The following is a 19,679-nucleotide window of genomic DNA, read 5'->3' on the forward strand; positions in this document are numbered from 1 at the left end:
GGCTACTATGAAGATGGTGGAAAGTGAGAATTATTACAGAGGTGCTGGAATTCCACAGGTTACTTGTGATCCATGCAGATTTCAAAAGATCTGTATGTGTTAATGATTGAATCCACTACCTGTTCCTCAGGGTGGGAAAGAGAATAGGCACTCGTGACATTTCCTGCTCCCTGTGTAAGAGAGGCCCATAATATTATAGACTGATTTTGTCTTTTATGCATGGTTTAGGGCACTTGCAGAAATTTTACAGAGATTTACTGGGCCTGGCACAAAATCTGTTTGCCCACTTTACCTCAGTGATTCTCCACTTAGGTTAATATAATTTTAGTAAGGCTGCTTTAGGTGGGAACTTCTGAATACCATAAAAATTGAATGATGAGTACAGAAAGAAAACAAAGGATAGAAGGAAAAAGTGGCCAGAAATTTTGTGCCTCTGACAAAACTGAACATTTCCACTTGAAGAGCTCAGTTCCAATTGCATGCTCTTTTTCTTCCATCCCCAAAATGTAGTAATTAGGATTCTCCATAAAGGATTCTTGAGCCGAGGAGGGGACTAACACAAATTGTGGATTGATTCAAGGAAGGGCAGGTGTGACCTTTGATCCCCTTATTTAGTTGAGCCTTTTAACTTAATTTACTAGCCTTCTCTGGAAAGAGGCAGAACAGACGCAACGCTTCTGCCTATCTTTGCCCTATGGAAAGCTGGATAAGGAAAAGAGAAACAAGCACAGAAAAAAGATGTGCCAGTTATTCTACCATGCTTCAGTCCTGCTTAGAAAGGCACAGTTAAGCTTGGTTTTCCAGCTGCAGGAGCAGGATAAATTCTCATGCTCATGAGGGAGGCAAGAAGCAGTGTAAAAGGGACTTGATTCATACTTATCATCTGGTCCTGTGTCTTTATTATAATTGTCTCTAGATCAGGGGTCGGTAACCTTTCAGAAGTGGTGTGCGAGTCTTCATTTATTCACTCTAATTTAAGGTTTTGCGTGCCAGTAATATATTTTAACATTTTTAGAAGGTCTCTTTCTATAAGTCTATAATATATAACTAAATTATTGTTGTATGTAAAGTAAATAAGGCTTATAAAATGTTTAAGAAGCTTCATTTAAAATTAAATTAAAATGCAGAGCCCCCCAGACTGGTGGCCAGGACCCGGGCAGCGTGAGTGTCACTGAAAGTCAGCTCGTGTGCCATAGTTTGCCTACCCTTGCTCTAGATCAGTGGTCTCCAAAGTGGGGTGCGCAAGACCATCCCTAGGAGTGCGCGGCAGGAGGAGCGCTGCCGGCACGGTGGCAGCAGCACTCCTGGACCTTTGATTCTTCGGCGACATGCTGGTGGCAGCTCTTCTTCTTCTTCTTTTTTTTCTTTGCTTCCCCAGAGCTGGCCCTGCGGGTGCGCGATTCAAAAAGTTTGGAGACCACTACTCTAGATGATTCTAATCATGCAGAAAGAAAGCTAATATTTTATAAATGCAGAAAACAGGCTTAAATTCTGATTTCCCAGGCCATAGAACATTCTCAAAATATTTCCTAGCAGATATCTTTTAGAATAACATCTAGTCTTGATTTTAAAATTGTGTTGGAGAGTCCACCATGACCTTTAATAGTTTGTTCCAAAGGTTAATTACTCTCACTGTTAAAAATGTACACCATATTTCCAGTCTGAATTTGTCTAGCTTCAACTTCCAGTCATTGGATTGTGTTATACCTTTCTTTGCTTGAGTGAAGAGCCAGTTATTAAATATTTGTTCCCCATATAGCAATTTATAGACTGTAATCAGTTATCCCTTAACCTTGTCTTCGTTAAGGTAAACAGACTTGAGGAGCTCAATCTGTCACTGTAAAGCAGATTTTCTAATCTTGTAATCATTCTTGTGGCTCTTCGCTGAACGTTCGCTAATTTTTCAACATCCATCTTGAATTGTGGGCACCAGTACTGGACCCAGTATTCCAGCTGTGGTGTCATGAGTACCAAATACAAAGGTAAAATAACATCTCTACTCCTGCTTGAGATTTCCTCTGTTTATGCATGCTGGGATCGCATTAGTATTTTTGGCCACAGTGTTGCACTAGGAGTTCACATTCAGCGGATTAATCATCACAAACCCTAAATCTTGTGAAGAAGCTTATAAAGCATTCCTGTAAACTGCTCACTCCACGAGAGATGCCACATAATGGTCAGATAAAGGTAATTTTATGAGGAAACATGCTGAGTGAATCCTTTGGTCCTGTATGCCCGCATTTTCCAACCACTATAAGATAGACATACTTATGATCCCATGGGATTTGATAGGAATGTGTTGCAAAATATGGTGTTTCAGTAACCTTTCTTGACCCCCAGTTTTTGTATCTCTGTGAACAGTTTAAACAGTCCAATAATCTTCCCAGGATTTTTTTTAACTCCTCATAGTGTCTTATTTTGAAGATGTTGGATATGAAGGCAGTAGGGAGAGGAAAAAATATTTCTTCGGTTTAGATGATTGAACTCTTCATATTCAACCGTCTTAGCTTCCTTCAGAGAAATTCTTTTTGGTAAACATCTGCCACAGAGAAGGAATAGATTATTTTAGTTAAAAGTCTGTTATAGATGTTGGGTTAAATGTTAAGAAAACATGAAGTTGAGTGTATTACAGCTTTGGAAGTTACCAGCATTTCTTAAGCTATTGAGTTAATCCAAAACTGTGGAAAATTATGGGTTAAAAAAATTGGGGAAGCCAGCTTGCCTTGCAGGTGAACTTTGGAAAAACCTGTACGTCAGTGCTGAAGCCCAAAGCACAGTGGAAAGGTGAAACCTTGTTCCAAAGATGCTGTGCTGCAGATCCCCAAGCCCTGAGTGTGGAGGAAAGACCAGCTGTCTTCAATTTGCTTCTGGATTGGAGGCCCTAGAATGCATCCCTTTTAAAGACAGGCGAAATTGTTCCTGGCAACACAGCTGGTGAACTGGACTTTGTTATACTAAGAGTATAGTATGTAATACTTTAAATGTGTAAATGTTGTTGTTTGGGATGTTAAACAGATTATCTTTTTTTTTTACAGAAGCTCTTCTATTCACCTTTTAATGACAAAGTGTAAATGTGAGAAGATTTCTGACTTTTTAAAGCCACTAGAAGCTCTGATTTTTTTTTAACTGGCACTGTAACATGAAAAAAGTTATGTGATTTGAATATTAGTGATCATTTTGTCTTTGAAAGTTTGTGTATGTATGTATGTTGCTAAGATGTTCTTGGAAATATGCAGCTTTTAGGGTTTTTTTTAACTAAAAGTTCAGCACCTGATATTGGTCATTGTTCTTGTCATCTTTTTTTGTGTGGTTTTAATTATGCTTCACCTTTTGATTAGATTGAAGACCCAGGCTGCTTTTGGGTCTTTGTAAAAGGATGCGGGCCTTTTGTAGACAGTGAAATGGAATATAAAAAACTGCATGCTGAAATGAATCAGTTCTATAACCGAGATGTGGAGGAAGTAAAGCCATTAACATTAGAAGAAGGACAGGTAACATTTTCAGTCATTTTGCTACATAAAGATTGTGAGGGAAGTAGAAAATTCTGGTGTTTTATTGGGTTGTTAGAGGTTTATATATTTGTTAGAATCATAGCTTATAAGAATTGCTTATCCTGAAAGTGAACTTAAATTAAAATGTAACTACATTATCTTGAACTTTTGAGAAAAGTGTGTGCTATGGGTTTAGAGGTATTTTTGTGTAATTTAAGTTAGAGGATGAGTACATATACAGTAAAAGCTTTGTTATCTGGCATGTTGGCAGAATGGGGGGTGCCAGTAAGTCAAAAATTCCAGTTAACTAAGAGGAAGGGAGTTTGGGTGTGGGAGGGGGTTCAGGGCAGGGAGTTGGGGCGCAGGAGGGGTTTGGGGATGCCGGATCTGGGCGGCACTCACCTTGGGCGGCTCCTCGCAAGCAGCGACATGTCCCTGCTCTTCCTAGGCAGAGGCACGGCCAGGAGGCTCTATGCACTTCCCTTGCCTGCAGGCACCACCCCCGCAGCTCCCATTGGCTGGGAACCATGGTCAATAGGAGCTGCAGAGCCAGGGCGCAGGGCGGGAGCAGCAAATGCAGCCCCCGTGGCTATTCCTCCACCTAGGAATAGTGGCTATTCCTCCACTTGCGGGGAGCCGCCCGAGGTGAGCACCGCCCAGATCCGGCACCCCAAGCCCCCTCCTGCCTTCCAACTCCCTGCCCCGAGCCCCCTCCCACATCCAAACTTCTTCCCAGAGCCTATGCCCTGCACCCCCTCCTGAAATGCTGGTTTGTAGAGCCTTCCGGTTGGCAAAGTGCCAGATAACAGCTTTTACTGTACATTTGTAGAAATAATATATAACCACATAAGATGTAAAATACTTTTTTTGAGGACATCACTGGAAATAAAACTATATTTTCTTCTCTCCTTAGAAAAAGACTTTGTGCTGTAGCTATTTCTGTATTCAAGAAGTGAATATATAACCTGTACAAATCTAGGTCCATATACAGAAATATATGCATCTTTTATCTCCCCAGGTTTGTGTGGTTTTTTGTCAGGAACTGAAATGCTGGTGTAGAGCAGTTGTTAAGTCAATCCTGTTCTGTGCTGATCATTACCTAGCAGAGTGTTTCCTTGTGGATTATGCCAAGTATATTCCTGTTAAAACAAAAAAGTATGTATTATTGTGATTTACAAAGTTATTGATGAAGGCTTTTTTCAAATTAATACACTTTTAAATATTTTTAATCTTGATTTATATTGACTAAAACTAGAGAGCTATGGTAGTTTAAATTGTGAAGACTGTAGGTCAGGTCCTGCAAACACTACTAGGCATATAATGGGATCACTCTCAGTATTAAACACTGCCTGACATTATTTGCAGTATCAAGTGCTACATTTGTCACTACAGAGGCTAGATACCTCTAGGGCAGCGTTTCTCAAACTGGGGGCCGTGAGGGTACTCCAAGGGGTCCGCCGGCCCCGCTGATCAACTCCTCTTCCCTCCCAGTGCCTTCTGCATGCTGGGGAACATCTGTTCGATGGCGTACAAGAGGCTCTGGGAGGGAGCGGGGGACTGGGGATGGGGCATGCTCTGGGGAGGGGGCGGAAGATGTGGAAGCCTGTTACTGCTAGCATGTACAGTAAAAGCTGTGTTATCTGGCACTTTGCCAACCAGAAAGCTCTAAAAACCAGCATTTCGGGAGGGGATGCAGGGCGCAGGCTCTGGGAGGAAGTTGGGGTGCGGGAGGGGGCTTTGGGCAGGGAGTTAGTTGCTTTGATTTAAGTCTTTCTGAAATCACCGATTTTAATCATGATTAAAATAAAAAAAACAGGAAATCTTGATTTAAATCATCAGTCTAAACCATGTTTTGCATTTGGACTTTTTAGTTATTTTCTAAAGAAAAACTGAGTCTCATTGGTTAGTAACCATTAAAACATGTTGATTTGCAACTAAATATAGCCTTTATACTAAATTTGGTGCTCCTTTTTGCTAACTATATGGATACACTACATGTATACACATTTATTTAAGCAGTTATATAGCTTAACTTACATTTATTCAGATTCTTAATTTTTACTTTATTATGTTAGAAAATGGTGAATGATGCATTTCCTATTTACTAGACAATTTTTTTATTTGTGATGTGTTTCAAGCTATATTTGGAAGGAAATTCACAAAAACATTTAATTTTTTTTAATGAATAAAACTACCATAAATGTGCTGGATACAGAAGAAAAAATATTTACTAAAACATGGTTTGCATTTAAATCTAACTTATTTATTAATCAAAGGAAGTATTATCTGTGGGTTTGTAAACTGAACTGATTATTTTGTATCACTATGTCCCTTCAAGATTTTAGAACTAAGACCTTATTCTCTCTCACACAGTTATTATTCTTAGGGTATGTCTACACTACGAAATTAGGTCGAATTTATAGAAGTTGACTTTTTAGAAAGCAATTTTATACAGTCGATTGTGTGCGTCCCTACTAAGCGCATTAAGTCATCGGAGTGCGTCCACAGTACTGAGGCTAGCATCGACTTTCAGAGCGTTGCACTGTGGGTAGCTATCCCATAGTTCCTGCAGTCTCCACTGCCCATTGGAATTCTGGGTTGAGCTCCCAATGCCTGATGGGGCAGAAACATTGTCGCAGTTGGGTACATGTCATCAGTCATCCCTCCCTCCGTGAAAGCAAGGGCAGACAATCGTTTCGTGCCTTTTTTCCGTGCGGGCGCCATACTGCTTTCAGTAGCCGGTGCGGTAGGTCTGCAAACCATCGTAGTCATCCACTGCTTCCACTGCAACTCTGCTCTCCTGATGCTGTGAATCCACCTCGCAGGTCCTCTACATGACCATTGTCATCCACCACTTCTGCTGTCACTCTCCTCTCCTGGTGGTCACAGGGCCGCTTCTGCTGCAACTCTGCTCAGCTGCTCTTGTCTCACCATACCATGGCAAGCGTGCAGCCTGCTCAGCTTTCGTGTCCTGGCAGCAGACTGTGCAATAGGTCTGCAAACCATCGTCATTGAACGACCGCTTCCCCTGCAACTCTGCTCTCTTGCAGACGCCATACCACGGCAAGCATGGAGCCCGCTCAGATTACCGTGGCAGTTATGAGAATTGTAAAGACCTTGCGCATTATCATGCAGTATATGCAGCCCCAGAACCTGCAAAAGCAGGCGAGGAGGCGATGGCAGCATGGTGACGAGAGTGATGAGGACATGGACACAGACTTCTCTCAAAGCACGGGACCCGGCAATTTGGCCATCCTGGTGGCAATGGGGCAGGCTCATGCTGTGGAACGCCGATTCTGGGCCCGGGAAACAAGCACAGACTGGTGGGACCACACAGTGTTGCAGGTCTGGGATGATTCCCAGTGGCTGCAAAACTTTCGCATGCGTAAGGGCATTTTCATGGAACTTTGTGACCTGCTTTCCCCTGCCCTGAAGCGCAAGGATACCAAGATGAGAGCAGCCCTTACAGTTCACAACCGAGTGGCAATAGCCCTCTGGAAGATTGCAACGCCAGATAGCTACCGGTCAGTTAGGAATCAATTTGGAGTGGGCAAATGTACTGTGGGGGCTGCTGTGATCCAAGTAGCCAACCCAATCACTGACCTGCTGCTATCAAGGGTAGTGATTCCGGGAAGTGTGCAGGTCACAGTGGATGGCTTTGCTGCAATGGGATTCCCTAACTGTGGTGGGGAGATAGATGGAATGCATATCTCTATCTTGGGACCGGAGCACCAAGGCAGCCAGTACATAAACCGAAAGGGGTACTTTTCAATGGTGCTGCAAGCACTGGTGGATCACAAGGGATGTTTCACCAACATCAACCATCCTGGGATGTTTCACCAACATCAACCATCCTGGGATGGCCAGGAAAGGTACATGATGCTCGCATCTTCAGGAACTCTGGTCTGTTTCAAAAGCTGCAGGAAGGGACTTTATTCCCAGACCAGAAAATAACCGTTGGGGATGTTGAAATGCCTGTAGTTATCCTTGGGGACCAAGCCTACCCCTTAATGCCATGGCTCATGAAGCTATTCACAGGCAGCCTGGACAGTAGTCAGGAGCTGTTCAACTATAGGCTGAGCAAGTGCAGAATGGTGGTAGAATGTGCATTTGGATGTTTAAAAGTGCGCTGGCGCAGTTTACTAACTCAGATCTCAGTGAAACCAGTATTCCCAGTGTTATTGCTGCTTGCTGTGTGCTCCACAATATCTGTGAGAGTAAGGGGGAAACGTTTATGGCAGGGTGGGAAGTTGAAGCAAATCGCCTGGCCGCAGATTATGCGCAGCTGGACACCAGGACGGTTAGAAGAGCACAACAGGGTGCGCTGCGCATCAGAGAAGCTTGGAAAACCAGTTTCATGGCTGACCAGGCTACGGTGTGACAGTTCTGTTTGTTTTTCCTTGAGGAAAACCTGCTCCCTTGGTTCACTCTACTTCCCTGTAAGCCAGCTGTCCTCCCCTCCCCCCTTCGATCACTGCTTGCAGAGGCAATAAAGTCGTCGTTGTTTCAAATTCATGCGTTCTTTATTAATTTGTCACACAAGTAGGGGGAATACCTACCAAGGTAGCCCGGGAGGGGTGGGGGAGGAGGGAAGCACCAGGTGGGGTGGGGGAGGAGGGAAGGACAAGGCCACACTGCACTTCAGAACTTATCTAATGCCAGCCTTCTGTTGTTTGGGCAGTCGTCTGGGGTGGAGTGGTTGGGTGAGGAGGCTATGGAACTTGGGCAAGGACGGCAGTTGGTTACACAGGGGCTGCGGTGGCAGTCTGTGCCTTTCCTGCACCTCAACCATACGCCAGAGCATATCAGTTTGATCCTCCAGTTGCCTCAGCATTGCATCCTGTCTCCTTTCATCATGATGCTGGCCGCCACCTCTCCTGTTGCTCCAGCCATCTATCCTCTCGTGCGTCCCTCCTGTCCTTGTGTTCATTTTGTGCTTTCCTGGACTCTGCCATTGTCTGCCTCCACGCATTCTGTTGGGCTCTTTCAGTTTGGGTGGACTGCATGAGCTCAGAACATTTAATCACGAGTGCTTTTTATTCCCGCCTTCTTATCTGCGCTAGCCTCTGGGACGGAGATGCTGGTCGCAGCGTTGAAACATTTGCAGCTGCGGGAGGAAAAAAGGGAGATTGGCCATTTAAAATGAGGGGCTGATGTTTTCAGGTTAACGTGCAGGTCAAACCCAACTAACCCCTCCTCCACACCCAATTCTTTGGGATGATCGCTTCACCCTTCCCCCTACCGCGTGGCTAACAGTGGGGATGATTTCTTCTCAGCCACAGGCAAACAGCCTAGCAGGAACGGCTACCTCTGATGTCCCCTTAATAAAATTCCCCTATTTCAACCAGGTGACCATGAATGATATCGCTCTCCTGAGGATAACACAGAGAGAGAAAGAACGGATGTTGCTTGAATGCCAGCAAACACCGGGACTACACGCTGCCATGCTTTCTTATGCAATGATTCCAGACTACGTGCTACTGGCCTGGCGTGGTAAAGTGTCCTACTGTGGAGGACGCAATATGGCTGCCCTCCCAAAGAAACCTTTTGCAAAGGCTTTGGGAGTACCTCCAGGACAGCTTCATTGAGGTATCCCTGGAGGATTTCTGCCCAATCCCCGGACACATTAACAGACTTTTCCAGTAGCTGTACTGGCCGCGAATGCATCCCAAGTCTTCAGGGCAAATTAATCATTACACACACTTGCTTTTAAACCGTGTATTATATTTACAAAGGTACAATCACCAGACATGCCTTCTCCGCCTTCAAGGTCCGGGAGCCCGGGTTGGGAGGGTGTTGGCTCCAGGGTGATAAACAGTTCCTGACTGTCGGGGAGAATGGGTTGTCTGGTGTGCGCTATCTGCAGCCTCCCCCTCATCATCTTCCTCGTCCCCAAAATCTTCATCCCTGTTGCGTGAGACTCCCTTGCAGGAGTCCACGTACAGGTGTGGGGTAGTTTTAGGGGAACTTCCTAGAATTGCATGCAGCTCATCATAGAAGTGGCATGTCTGGGGCTCTGACCCCAAGTGAGCGTTTGCCTCTTGGGTTTTTAGGTAGGCTTGCCGGAGCTCCTTAAGTTTCACACGGCACTGCTGCGGGTCCCTGTGATAGCCTCTGTCCTTCATACTCTTGGAGATTTTTTTCAAATATTTTGGCATTTCGTCTCTTGGAACGGCATTCTGATAGCATGGATTCAACTCCCCGTACAGCGATCAGATCCAGTACTTCCTGTTCGGTCCATGCTGGAGATCTTTTGCGATTCTGGGACTCCGTGGTCATCTCTGCTGATGAGCTCTGCGTGGTTATGCCATGGTGGCCAAACAGGGAATGAAATTCAAAAGTTTGCGGGTCTTTTCCTGTTTACCTGGCCAGTGCATCCGAGTTGAGAGTGCTGTCCAGAGCGGTCACAATGGAGCACTGTGGGATTGCTCCCGGAGGCCAGTACTGTTGAACTGCATCCACAGTAACCCAAATTCGACCCGGCGATGTCTATTTCAGCGCTAATCCCCTCGTTGGGGAGGAGTACAGAAATAGATTTTAAGAGCCCTTTAAGTCGACAAAAATGGCTTCGTTGTGTGGACAGGTGCAGCGTGAAATCGATCTAATGCTGCTAAATTCAACCTAAACTCGTAGTGTAGACCAGGGCTTAGACTTGAAAAAGAAAACAAGCTTTCCTGCTTTTTCAACTGCCAGTTGGTTTCTTAACACTGTGTTGCCAGCTGCAGCGGGGTGGGACATGGGAGTGCTGCTGTGCCCTAGAATGTGTAGTGAATAGAGATTCATATCAGGTTGTTACATCTAATTATGTTTAAAACTTTTTTTTCACTGTTAAGCATTCGGGTTGCAGTGGAAGCATTTATGCAACTCCCATATAGAGCGAAAAAGTTTAGACTGTACTGCACAAAGCCAGTCACGTTGTGTATAGATTTCTGTGAAGATGCTGCAGAAATAGTGTAAGTATGGCTTGAGAAAAATATAGCGTACTATACACAAAATTAGTAATAATACATTTTCTAGTTAAATGCACAGCTTAATTGCAAAATAAAAGACATTTATTTTTATAATTTTATAATAGTTTTTTTTCCCTGTCAAGGTTCCTTCCCCATTCTGAACTCTAGGGTACAGATGTGGGGACCTGCATGAAAGACCCCCTAAGCTTATTCTTACCAGCTTAAGTTAAAAACTTCCCCAAGGTACAAACATTGCCTTGCCTTGAACCCTATGCTGCCACCACCAAGCATGTTAAATAAAGAACAGGGAAAGAGCCCACGTGGAGACCTCTTCCCCCAAAATATCCCCCCAAGCCGTATATCCCCTTTCCTGGGGAAGGCTTGATAAAAATCCTCACCAATTTGCACAGGTGAACACGGACCCAAACTCTTGGATTTTAAGAACAATGAAAAATCAATCAGGTTGTGAAAAGAAGAATTTTAATTAAAGAAAAGGTAAAAAAAAAATCACCTCTATAAAATCAGGAATGTAAATACCTTACAGGGTAATCAGATTCAGCACATAGAGAATCCATCTAGACAAAACCTTAAGTTACAAAAGACACAAAAATAAGAATATACATTCCATCCAGCACAGCTTATTTTACCAGCTATTAAACAAAAGGAAATCTAATGCATTTTTAGCTAGATTACTTACTTACTAACTAACAGAAGTTCTGAGACTGCATTCCTGATCTGTTCCTGGCAAAAGCTTCACACAGACAAACAAACCCTTTGTTCCCTCCCACCTCCTTCCAGCTTTGAAAGTATCTTGTCTCCTCATTGGTCATTTTGGTCAGGTGCCAGTGAGGTTCTTAGCTTCTTAACCCTTTGCAGGTGAAAGGGTTTTGCCTCTGGCCAGGAGGGATTTTATAGCACTGTATACAAAAAGGTGGTTACCCTTCCCTTTATATTTATAACACCCTCCTTAGTAGGGTCTTTGGGATTGCTATTGGATTTTGTCATTCCTATATTTCTGTACCACTCTTGCAATGGCTGCTATTTTTTTTGGTTGTAAAGGTCTGAATAGGATTCCTTTGTGAGAGAGAGCTGGTTGTTGAATAATAAAAACAGTTCAGTTCCTGGTGGCCCTGGGCAGCGTCATATTTCCAAAGTTCTGAATGACTGCAGTAGTACATGTTAAGGTCCCTGCTTAGCAAATGATCAAGAGCAGGAAACCAACTTGGTATAAAGTACTAACACAAGGCTGATCCAAGTGGTTTATTCTTTTTTTTTTTTTTTTTGTAGTATTTGGTTTGGTTTGGAAGAGGGAATATATGTAATGTGACAAAGTTCCTCCTCGACCTTGGTGGGTCTTGTGCTTATTGGCGGATTTGCTCGCCTTGGAGCTTCACGGCAGCCCTCAGCTTGGCCGTTTTTCAGAACCCACAGTCCAGGTTGACTCTTCCTGTGTCTGACCAGGAGTTGGGAGGATTTGGGGGGAACCCGGGCCCGCCTTCTACTCTGGGTTCCAGCCCAGGGCCCTGTGGAATGCAGCTGTCTAGAGTGCCTCCTGGAACAGCTGTGTGACAGCTACAACTCCCTGGGCTACTTCCCCATGGCCTCCTCCCAACACCCTCTTTATTATCCCCACCCTTCCTCCTGGTGTCTGATAATGCTTGTACACCTCAGTCCTCCAACAGTCCGCATTCTCACTCTCAGCTCCTAGTGCCTCTTGCTCCCAGCTTCTCACATGCACACCACAAACTGAAGTGAGCTCCTTTTTAAAACCCAGGTGCCCTGATTAGCCTGCCTTAATTGATTCTAGCAGCTTCTTGATTGGCTGTAGGTGTTCTAATCAGCCTGTCTGTCTTAATTGTCTCCAGAAGGTTCCTGATTTTTCTGGAACCTTCCCTGTTACCTTTCCCAGGGAAAAGGGACCTACTGAGCCTGGGGCTAATATATCTGCCTTCTGTTACTCTCCTATAGCCATCTGGCCCAACCCTGTCACAGTAACTTAAGTTACATTCTATGTGTATCAAGTGTTACAATGGGCCTTCTGTATAGGAAGTGGGAGGTGGTAAGACATTCATGACTTAAATAAGAAGCTATTAAATGGTGTGCTTTTTTTATTTTTTTGGACCCTTAAATATTTTAACAAGGATTCATGTTGCATTAAATTGTGAACTCTGTGGGAAACTTTTGTCATACTTGTTAAACATTATTTCACAATACCTTAATTTTTGTTTTATTTAAAGTAATTAATGTGCTCTTACAATTTAATTGTCTGTTCTGTGTTTTGGAGACTAACTTTCCTTCACTTTCTTTGTGGGTATAGACCAACGTGTTTTTGTCTTTTACTAATATACAATCAAGGGACAGAATTGTGTTCAGCAGTTCTAAATGAGTAATGTGCAATTCCTCTTGATGGCAGAGCTGGAAAATGTAGCTGTGATCAACTAGAGTGAACTCATGCACAGAGTAGTAAACTTAAAGTGTTCCTATTATATTGTATCTAATCTGTTCTTTGTTTTTTCCAGTGATGGTGCTTCAACTGCCATCCTTGGTAGTATGCTATAATTGATTTAGCTGTTAAAATATTTTTCATAATTTCATTCAAGTGTACTACCATATAAAATAGTGATGTGTGAAAAATCACTTGTTTTATGCTACAGAGAGATAATTGATCTTGTTTATATCTTTCTAGACCTGCAAAGCGATGGGACAGTGCTGCTATTCAGTACTTTCAAAACCTTCTAATAGGTAAAGAAAAATACGGTTACAACCAAGAATGTTGTTGAAATGACACAAGAGAAATCAAAACGAACAGCTGGTTAACTTGTTATAGGAAGTGTTACAATCTTGTCCAGTCCACCTCTCTAGTTGGGCATCAGCCTGTTGTAAAAGGACACGAATCCTGGGTTCTGCATGCTTCTAAGCTCTGCTGGGTCTGGTTAGTGATTGATAGCTGTTCCTAGCTCTAGGGGCCTCAGGCATACTCCTGGGTGTGATGCTCGTGTCAGCCCCCTTCTTGCGAAGTAGGACCTCTTAGTCTGGCTGCCTTAGATCCCAGAACCAGTGCCACAGCCCTCATAAGCTCCCAGCCATTTAGGTACATATCCCTAGAGTCCAACTGTCTATGGGAGCTCTGGTTTCTCAGTTAATCCCTTCAGGGACAATGTGACTGGAAGGCAAGGAACACACGTTTAGCCAAGCAAATTCTTAAAACAGACACTTAACAAAGCACATGAGTTACAGATCTCTGGAAACTTAAGACAGTCCTGAATGTCGTCCCCCAGTCTCATCTCATCCTTACTGAGAGTCCTGAAGTCTGGTCTGTGTCCTTAGGCCTTGCAGCCCTGTTGGTCTTCCCTTTGTATATCGTGGTCTGCTTGCATGTGGTGGTGGATGGCCTCTTTCTTAGCGATGCAGCCATCTTTTTAAACTTGTCCCTGTGCTCCTGGCTGAGGAGCTGAAGCCCTTTTATTGAACTCATGGATAGGCTGGTAATTGAGAGACAGAGTTGATGGCCCTTAACGGTTGTCGTTAACCCTCTGCTAGGGTGTTCCACACCATAGCATGAGCACACATTGACCAAATTATGCTGACCTTGTCAGGATTAGACTGGTTTTCTGCACCACCTTGGTGTCATGTCATGACCCAATGTGGAGATTACAATGCAAAGTGAAGGTTACAGTCCAAAATGATGTTCACAGTGTGACACAGATGTATCCCCAGTCTGTCACTGGAAATAATACAAACCTAGTAATTGATGTGCCAGAAAAGGGCAATAATAAATGTCTAAAACACTCCAAAGCCTATCAGTGGAGATTTTGAGATCTGCTAGTATAAATTAGGGCTGTAGATTAATCGCAGTTAACTCATGCGATTAACTCAAAGAAAGAATTGCGTTTAAAAAAATGCATCCTGATTAATTGCACTGTTAAACAATAGAATACCAATTGAAATTATTAAATAGTTTTGGATGCTTTTCTACATTTTCAAATATATTGATTTCAACTACAACACAGAATATAAAGTGTACAATGCTCACTTTTATATTTTTTATTATGAATATTTGCACTGTAAAAAAGAAGAAATAGTGTTTTTCAGTTCACCTCATACGAGTACCATAATGCATTCTTGATCATAAAAGTGCAACTTACAAATGTAGATTTTTTTTTTACATAACTGCACTGAAAAAACCAAAACAATCTAAAACTTTAGATCCTACAAGTCTACTCAGTCCTACTTCTTGTTCAGCCAATCGCTAAGACAAACAAGTTTGTTTACATTTACAGGAGATAATGCTGCCTGATTTGTATTTACAGTGTCACCTGAAAGTGAGAACAGGTGTTCACATGACACTTTCGTAGCTGGCCTTGCAAGGAATTTACGTGCCAGATATGCTAAACATTCGTATGCCTCTTCATGCTTCGGCCACCATTCCAGAGGACACGGTTCCATGCTGATGACGCTCGTTTTAAAAAAATGCCTTAATTAAATTTGTGACTGCACTCCATGGGGGAGAATTGTATGTCTCGTGCTCTGTTTTATCCTCATTCTGCCATATAGTTCATGTTATAGCAGTCTCGGATGATGACTCAGCACGCTTTTCATTTTAAGAACACTTTCAGTGCAGATTTGACAAATGCAAAGAAGGTACCAATGTGAGATTTCTAAAAATAGCTATAGCACTCGACCCAAGATTTAAGAATCTGAAGTGCCTTCCAAAATCTGAGAGGGATGATGTGTGGAGCATGCTTTCAGGAGTCTTAAAGGAGCAACACTCTGATGTGGAAGCTACAGAACCCAAACCACCGAAAAAGAAAATCAGCCTTCTGCTGGTGGCATCTGACTAAGACGATGAAAATGAATATGCATCGCTCCGCACTACTTTGGATCGTTATCAAGCAGAACCCGTCATCGGCATGGACACGTCTTCTGGAAGGGTGGTTGAAGCATGAAGGGATGTATGAATCTTTAGCGCATCTGGCACGTAAATACCTTGCGATGCCAACTACAACTGTGCCATGCAAACACCTGTTGTCACTTTCAGGTAACATTGTAAACAAGAAGTTGACAGCATTTATGTCCTGCAAATGTAGGCAAACTTGTTAGAGCGATTGGATGAACAAGAAGTAGGATGGAGTGGACATGCAGGCTCTAAAATTTTACATTTTTTTATTTTTGAGTGCCGTTTTTTTCCCCATAATTCTACATTTGTAAGTTCAACTTTCATGATAAAGAGATTGCACTACATTATTTGAATTAGGTGAATTGAAAAAAACTATTTCTTTTGTTTTTTACTGTGCAAATATTTGTAATAAAATAAAGTGAGCACTGTACACTTTGTATTCTGTGTTGTAACTGAAATAAAAATATTTGAAAATGTAGAAAACATCCAAAACTAATTAAATAAATGGTATTTTATTATTCTTTAACATGCAATTAATCACTATTAATTTTTTAAATTGCACGATTCATGGCAATTTTTTTTAATAGTTTCACAACCCTAGTATAAATCATGGATTAGTTATATTTGATACACAGCATTGGGTGAAGACCACTCTGAAGTTATTCAGGTTCTGAAAGGAAGTAAATTACATGCAACAGCATCCTTGTGGGAAGGTGGTTGTGCGTATCATAGAGACGTCAGCTGTGACTCCATTTTTAAGGTTACATTGAGATTTGCCTTGAGGGACTAAAATTTCTGTTTCAAACTTTGTAGTACAGATTGTGATCCATCAGTTATTTGGATACATGGACATATTTCTAATTAGCTTCAGTTTACAGAACTAGTATGAAACCAATTAATATATTGCAAAAACATGGCTGTAGTTAGGTATCAGGTGAAGTTTTTGATTCTGCTACGATATGGCAGTGCTTTGTCTTTAAATACACCTGTTGTGTACGTCTTAATGAAACTGCTTTAATCCTTTTGACCTAGTGCAGAAAGAAGCAATGAAAACATTGGAAGAAATCTATGGAGGGGAATTAGTTAGGTATTAAACACTTTTCATTCTTTAATGTTTTTTGGTGCTTCTGTTTTATTACACTTAGGAACCACCCAGATTGAGGCGAAGTTATGTGCAATAGAAGATGACATTTTTGATGTTTATCTTTACGTAACAATAAAAGATGAAAAGGTAGAGTATCTTACACTTACTAATCTGTCTACCTGCAGATCTGTGCTCACACAATATTTTGCAAGTCACTGTGGTCACATTAGTATGTGATCAGTTTATTGAGAATCGAGTGTGTTTAATTCTGGATGAGCTACAGTAATATTAACCTCTGTCAGTTATTGTAAAAGCTAAAATTAAGGATTTAATGGGGCTTTTATTTTAAGTCCCTGGTGCTCATAGCTCCCTGAAAAGTGTTTCATTCTTCCCGTGCAAAAATCCTTCAGCCACTTTTAATTTATAGGAGAGTGAAAAAAGAGGATTTTTCAGGACTGTAAGAAATATTTTGTTTATCAGTTGTGCCAAAAATGGCTAACTGGGGAAAAACACTTACAGTTTTGCATGGAATAGTTTTGAACATGTAGTCCCTTTGTGGTTTTGTGTGGGGGGAGGAATGGGGAAGGGAATACTTAACTTTTAAATAATTGTTCAAATGAGGATCTGCCCCTTTATGAATCAGACTGCATAGTTTCTGACCTGCCTTGATAGGTCATGGAGCTGCTGCTGAAACAGACTGCAGGAGGGAGAATTGTAAATGTGTGATTGATATACACAAAGTGTTTCAACGTGATGTCTTTTGGGGAGGCCAAACAGGTTCTTCTAAAATAAAACCTTGGCTCTCTATTTGCCCATTTTTTAAAAATTAACCTTTTTTTTTTTTTAGGTGCCTTTTGTGCTGCCTTTAGTGCTGTTTTTTGTTTGTTTTTTTTAAATCATGCTTGTCATTTATAATTGGAGTGCATGATTTTCTTAATGTGGACATTTGGCTGTTTAAGGACAGCAATTTAGAAAGAATCCAAAATTCTGTTCATTCCTGTTGTGCTACTCAATAAACTAGCTGAAACTCCAGCTTCTTAAAAAAAAAAAAATTCCCAAGAACAGCAAAGAACATATGCTCAGAGAAGAGTTTACCTAGCTGAGAATATTTCTCTCATTAACTTCAGTGGGAATTGAGTTGTCAGTGCCTGACAGAATCAGTCTGCTGCTGTTTAGGTGTCTAAATATGAATGTCAGTATCTAAATTAGGTACCCATGTTGGAAGATGTTGGCCTTAAGTACTTTCCATGCTGTGTGTTTTCACTTATTTTAGACTGTTAACCTGTTAACATACTGCAAGTTTGTGGCTTAATTTAAGTCCACTGCTTTGCAACAGTAACCCTCTATGTGACAAGAAAGGTGAGTTGGCTCTTTGGCAGATTCTCCTTAGTGTGGTTCTGCTCCTTAGTTTGCATATTCTTGCATGTATTAATCATAATATTTGCTTACATTAGTGACAAAATATATTTTTACTGTTTTTGTTACCAAGGTAAAGCTGAATGAATGAGCTGGATTACATTCCCTCTTGTGCACTTCCAGATAATTGCTTGCTAATTTCCAATCAGTTATATCTGAGCAATATCATTGAAGCCAGTGGAGGATGTGGTAGTCACTGGTGATGACATTTGAAGACAACAGGGTTGCACAGGTGTAGCTGAAGACATAATTTGGCCTGCCATTACTCTTAATGATGTATGAAAAGGAAAGAAATCAGGTTGACTTTCCAGTCACAATGAGCTTTCAGGGCTCACAGAAGAAAACCATTGTATGTTGACTGAGCACATTCGCTGCATAATTTAGTGAGTGACAGTAAGCATGGAATCCCATAATGTTATTTTTGCAAAGTCACTTTTCAGAGTAGAACTGCAGAGGAGAACACAGTGCCAACATGCTAACTACTAGAAGTGAATTTCCCTTTTTGTTTTGCTGTTAAAAGGATATTCTGCTGAAAATGTCCACAAATAGACCTTTGCTCATTTTCATTGCTATGCTGTGGCATGCAAATCTTTAACTATATTCCAAATATACATTGTGAATTTTCAATTGATTACTTTTTGTACTTTATCTTCATGTTTAGGAAATGTGTTGTTTTGTAGGTATGTGTTAATGATGATCTTGTTGCAAAGAACTTTGCTCATTATGTGATGACTAAAGAAAACACAGTTAATTTTGCCAAAAGCCAAAAGCCATGGTCCTCATTAAGTCTGAAGTCTTCTCCAGAGAAAGTGATCAATCCTGCACTTGCTCTTTGGCCAATGTTAATGCAGGGGAAGGTACACAATAATCTTTCAACAGGTGAGTACAATGTATAACCTACTCCTTCTGAAGCCCAGTATAGTTTCCAAAAAAAGGAGTTAACTCTATACTATATTGACATAAATTGTGAGTTGGTTGCACTGGGTGACATAATTTCTATTCCAAAAGCTACTCTTTTAATCTGAACACAACGTCTCAGTCCCCTTGTTAATTCTAGTGAAATAGTAGCAGTCTTCTAGGTTTAAAAGTTTGCTGGATCTTGTTCCTGAGATCAGGAAATAGGCAGTTTGTATTTCTAGTATAATGTGAGGTGTTCGGGTCTCTTTATAGGCCATATATGTCTACAGTCCAAAGACACTGTAGAATATTCAGGAGCACAAGTAATAGAATGTTATATGAAATACATGCAGGGCCATCTGCTTAAAATAATGTGCAAGCTTGATAATACACAAAGTTTATATAACAAAAAATCCTTGGATAACTGACTTCAACACTACCTGTTCTTCCAACTCCAGCTTTTTCTTTCTGTCCCATTTCTCTGTCTGCCTTACCAGTTTCCAGCTTTTGCTGTCTCTCCCCTTGTCTTTGTTACTAGTTCCACTCATTGCCTTTGGAGGAAGAAATCCTGGGACCTTGCTGAATTATATCATATGTTCGTTCATTCTTCTCTCTGCTCTTCTGAAACTATCAAACTGTTCTATAATTCTGTCCTGTGCTTCTGTTTCTTGCAACTCTTCATCACTCTCAGCTTTCTGCTGACCTTTCTTGTCTTCACTTTAAAGGCCCTTCATGGCCTGTTGGTGCCAGAAACTGGGACTGGATGACAGGGGATGCATCGATAAATTGCCTTGTTCTCCAATTCCTCTAAAGCATCTGGGCTTAGATGTACCATTTGTCTGATCCAGTATGGCCACTTTTATGTCTTACCTCATCTCTTATTCACAGTTGCAATGTTGATTTCTGCTTCTGCTATTGCCAGTTTAAGTAAAGGGGAACTGTGG

General features: G+C 41.7%; 1 protein-coding gene across 6 annotated transcripts in view; it reads left to right on the forward strand.

Annotated features, from left to right (window-relative positions):
• The window catches only part of TDRD12 (tudor domain containing 12), a 121,018-nt gene that overhangs the window by 4,025 nt on the left and 97,314 nt on the right, over positions 1 to 19,679 (forward strand). For all 6 annotated transcript variants that reach the window (XM_043526345.1, XM_037877966.2, XM_043526343.1 and 3 more), the window contains 6 exons: positions 3,339 to 3,491; positions 4,510 to 4,646; positions 10,325 to 10,444; positions 13,128 to 13,183; positions 16,484 to 16,569; positions 18,519 to 18,717. In XM_043526345.1, coding sequence (XP_043382280.1) covers positions 3,339 to 3,491; positions 4,510 to 4,646; positions 10,325 to 10,444; positions 13,128 to 13,183; positions 16,484 to 16,569; positions 18,519 to 18,717 — 751 coding nt within the window. The remainder of the gene's footprint in view (positions 1 to 3,338; positions 3,492 to 4,509; positions 4,647 to 10,324; positions 10,445 to 13,127; positions 13,184 to 16,483; positions 16,570 to 18,518; positions 18,718 to 19,679) is intronic.

The sequence above is a fragment of the Chelonia mydas genome, chromosome 12 (assembly GCF_015237465.2).
Source record: "Chelonia mydas isolate rCheMyd1 chromosome 12, rCheMyd1.pri.v2, whole genome shotgun sequence".
Classification (NCBI taxonomy): domain Eukaryota; kingdom Metazoa; phylum Chordata; order Testudines; family Cheloniidae; genus Chelonia; species Chelonia mydas.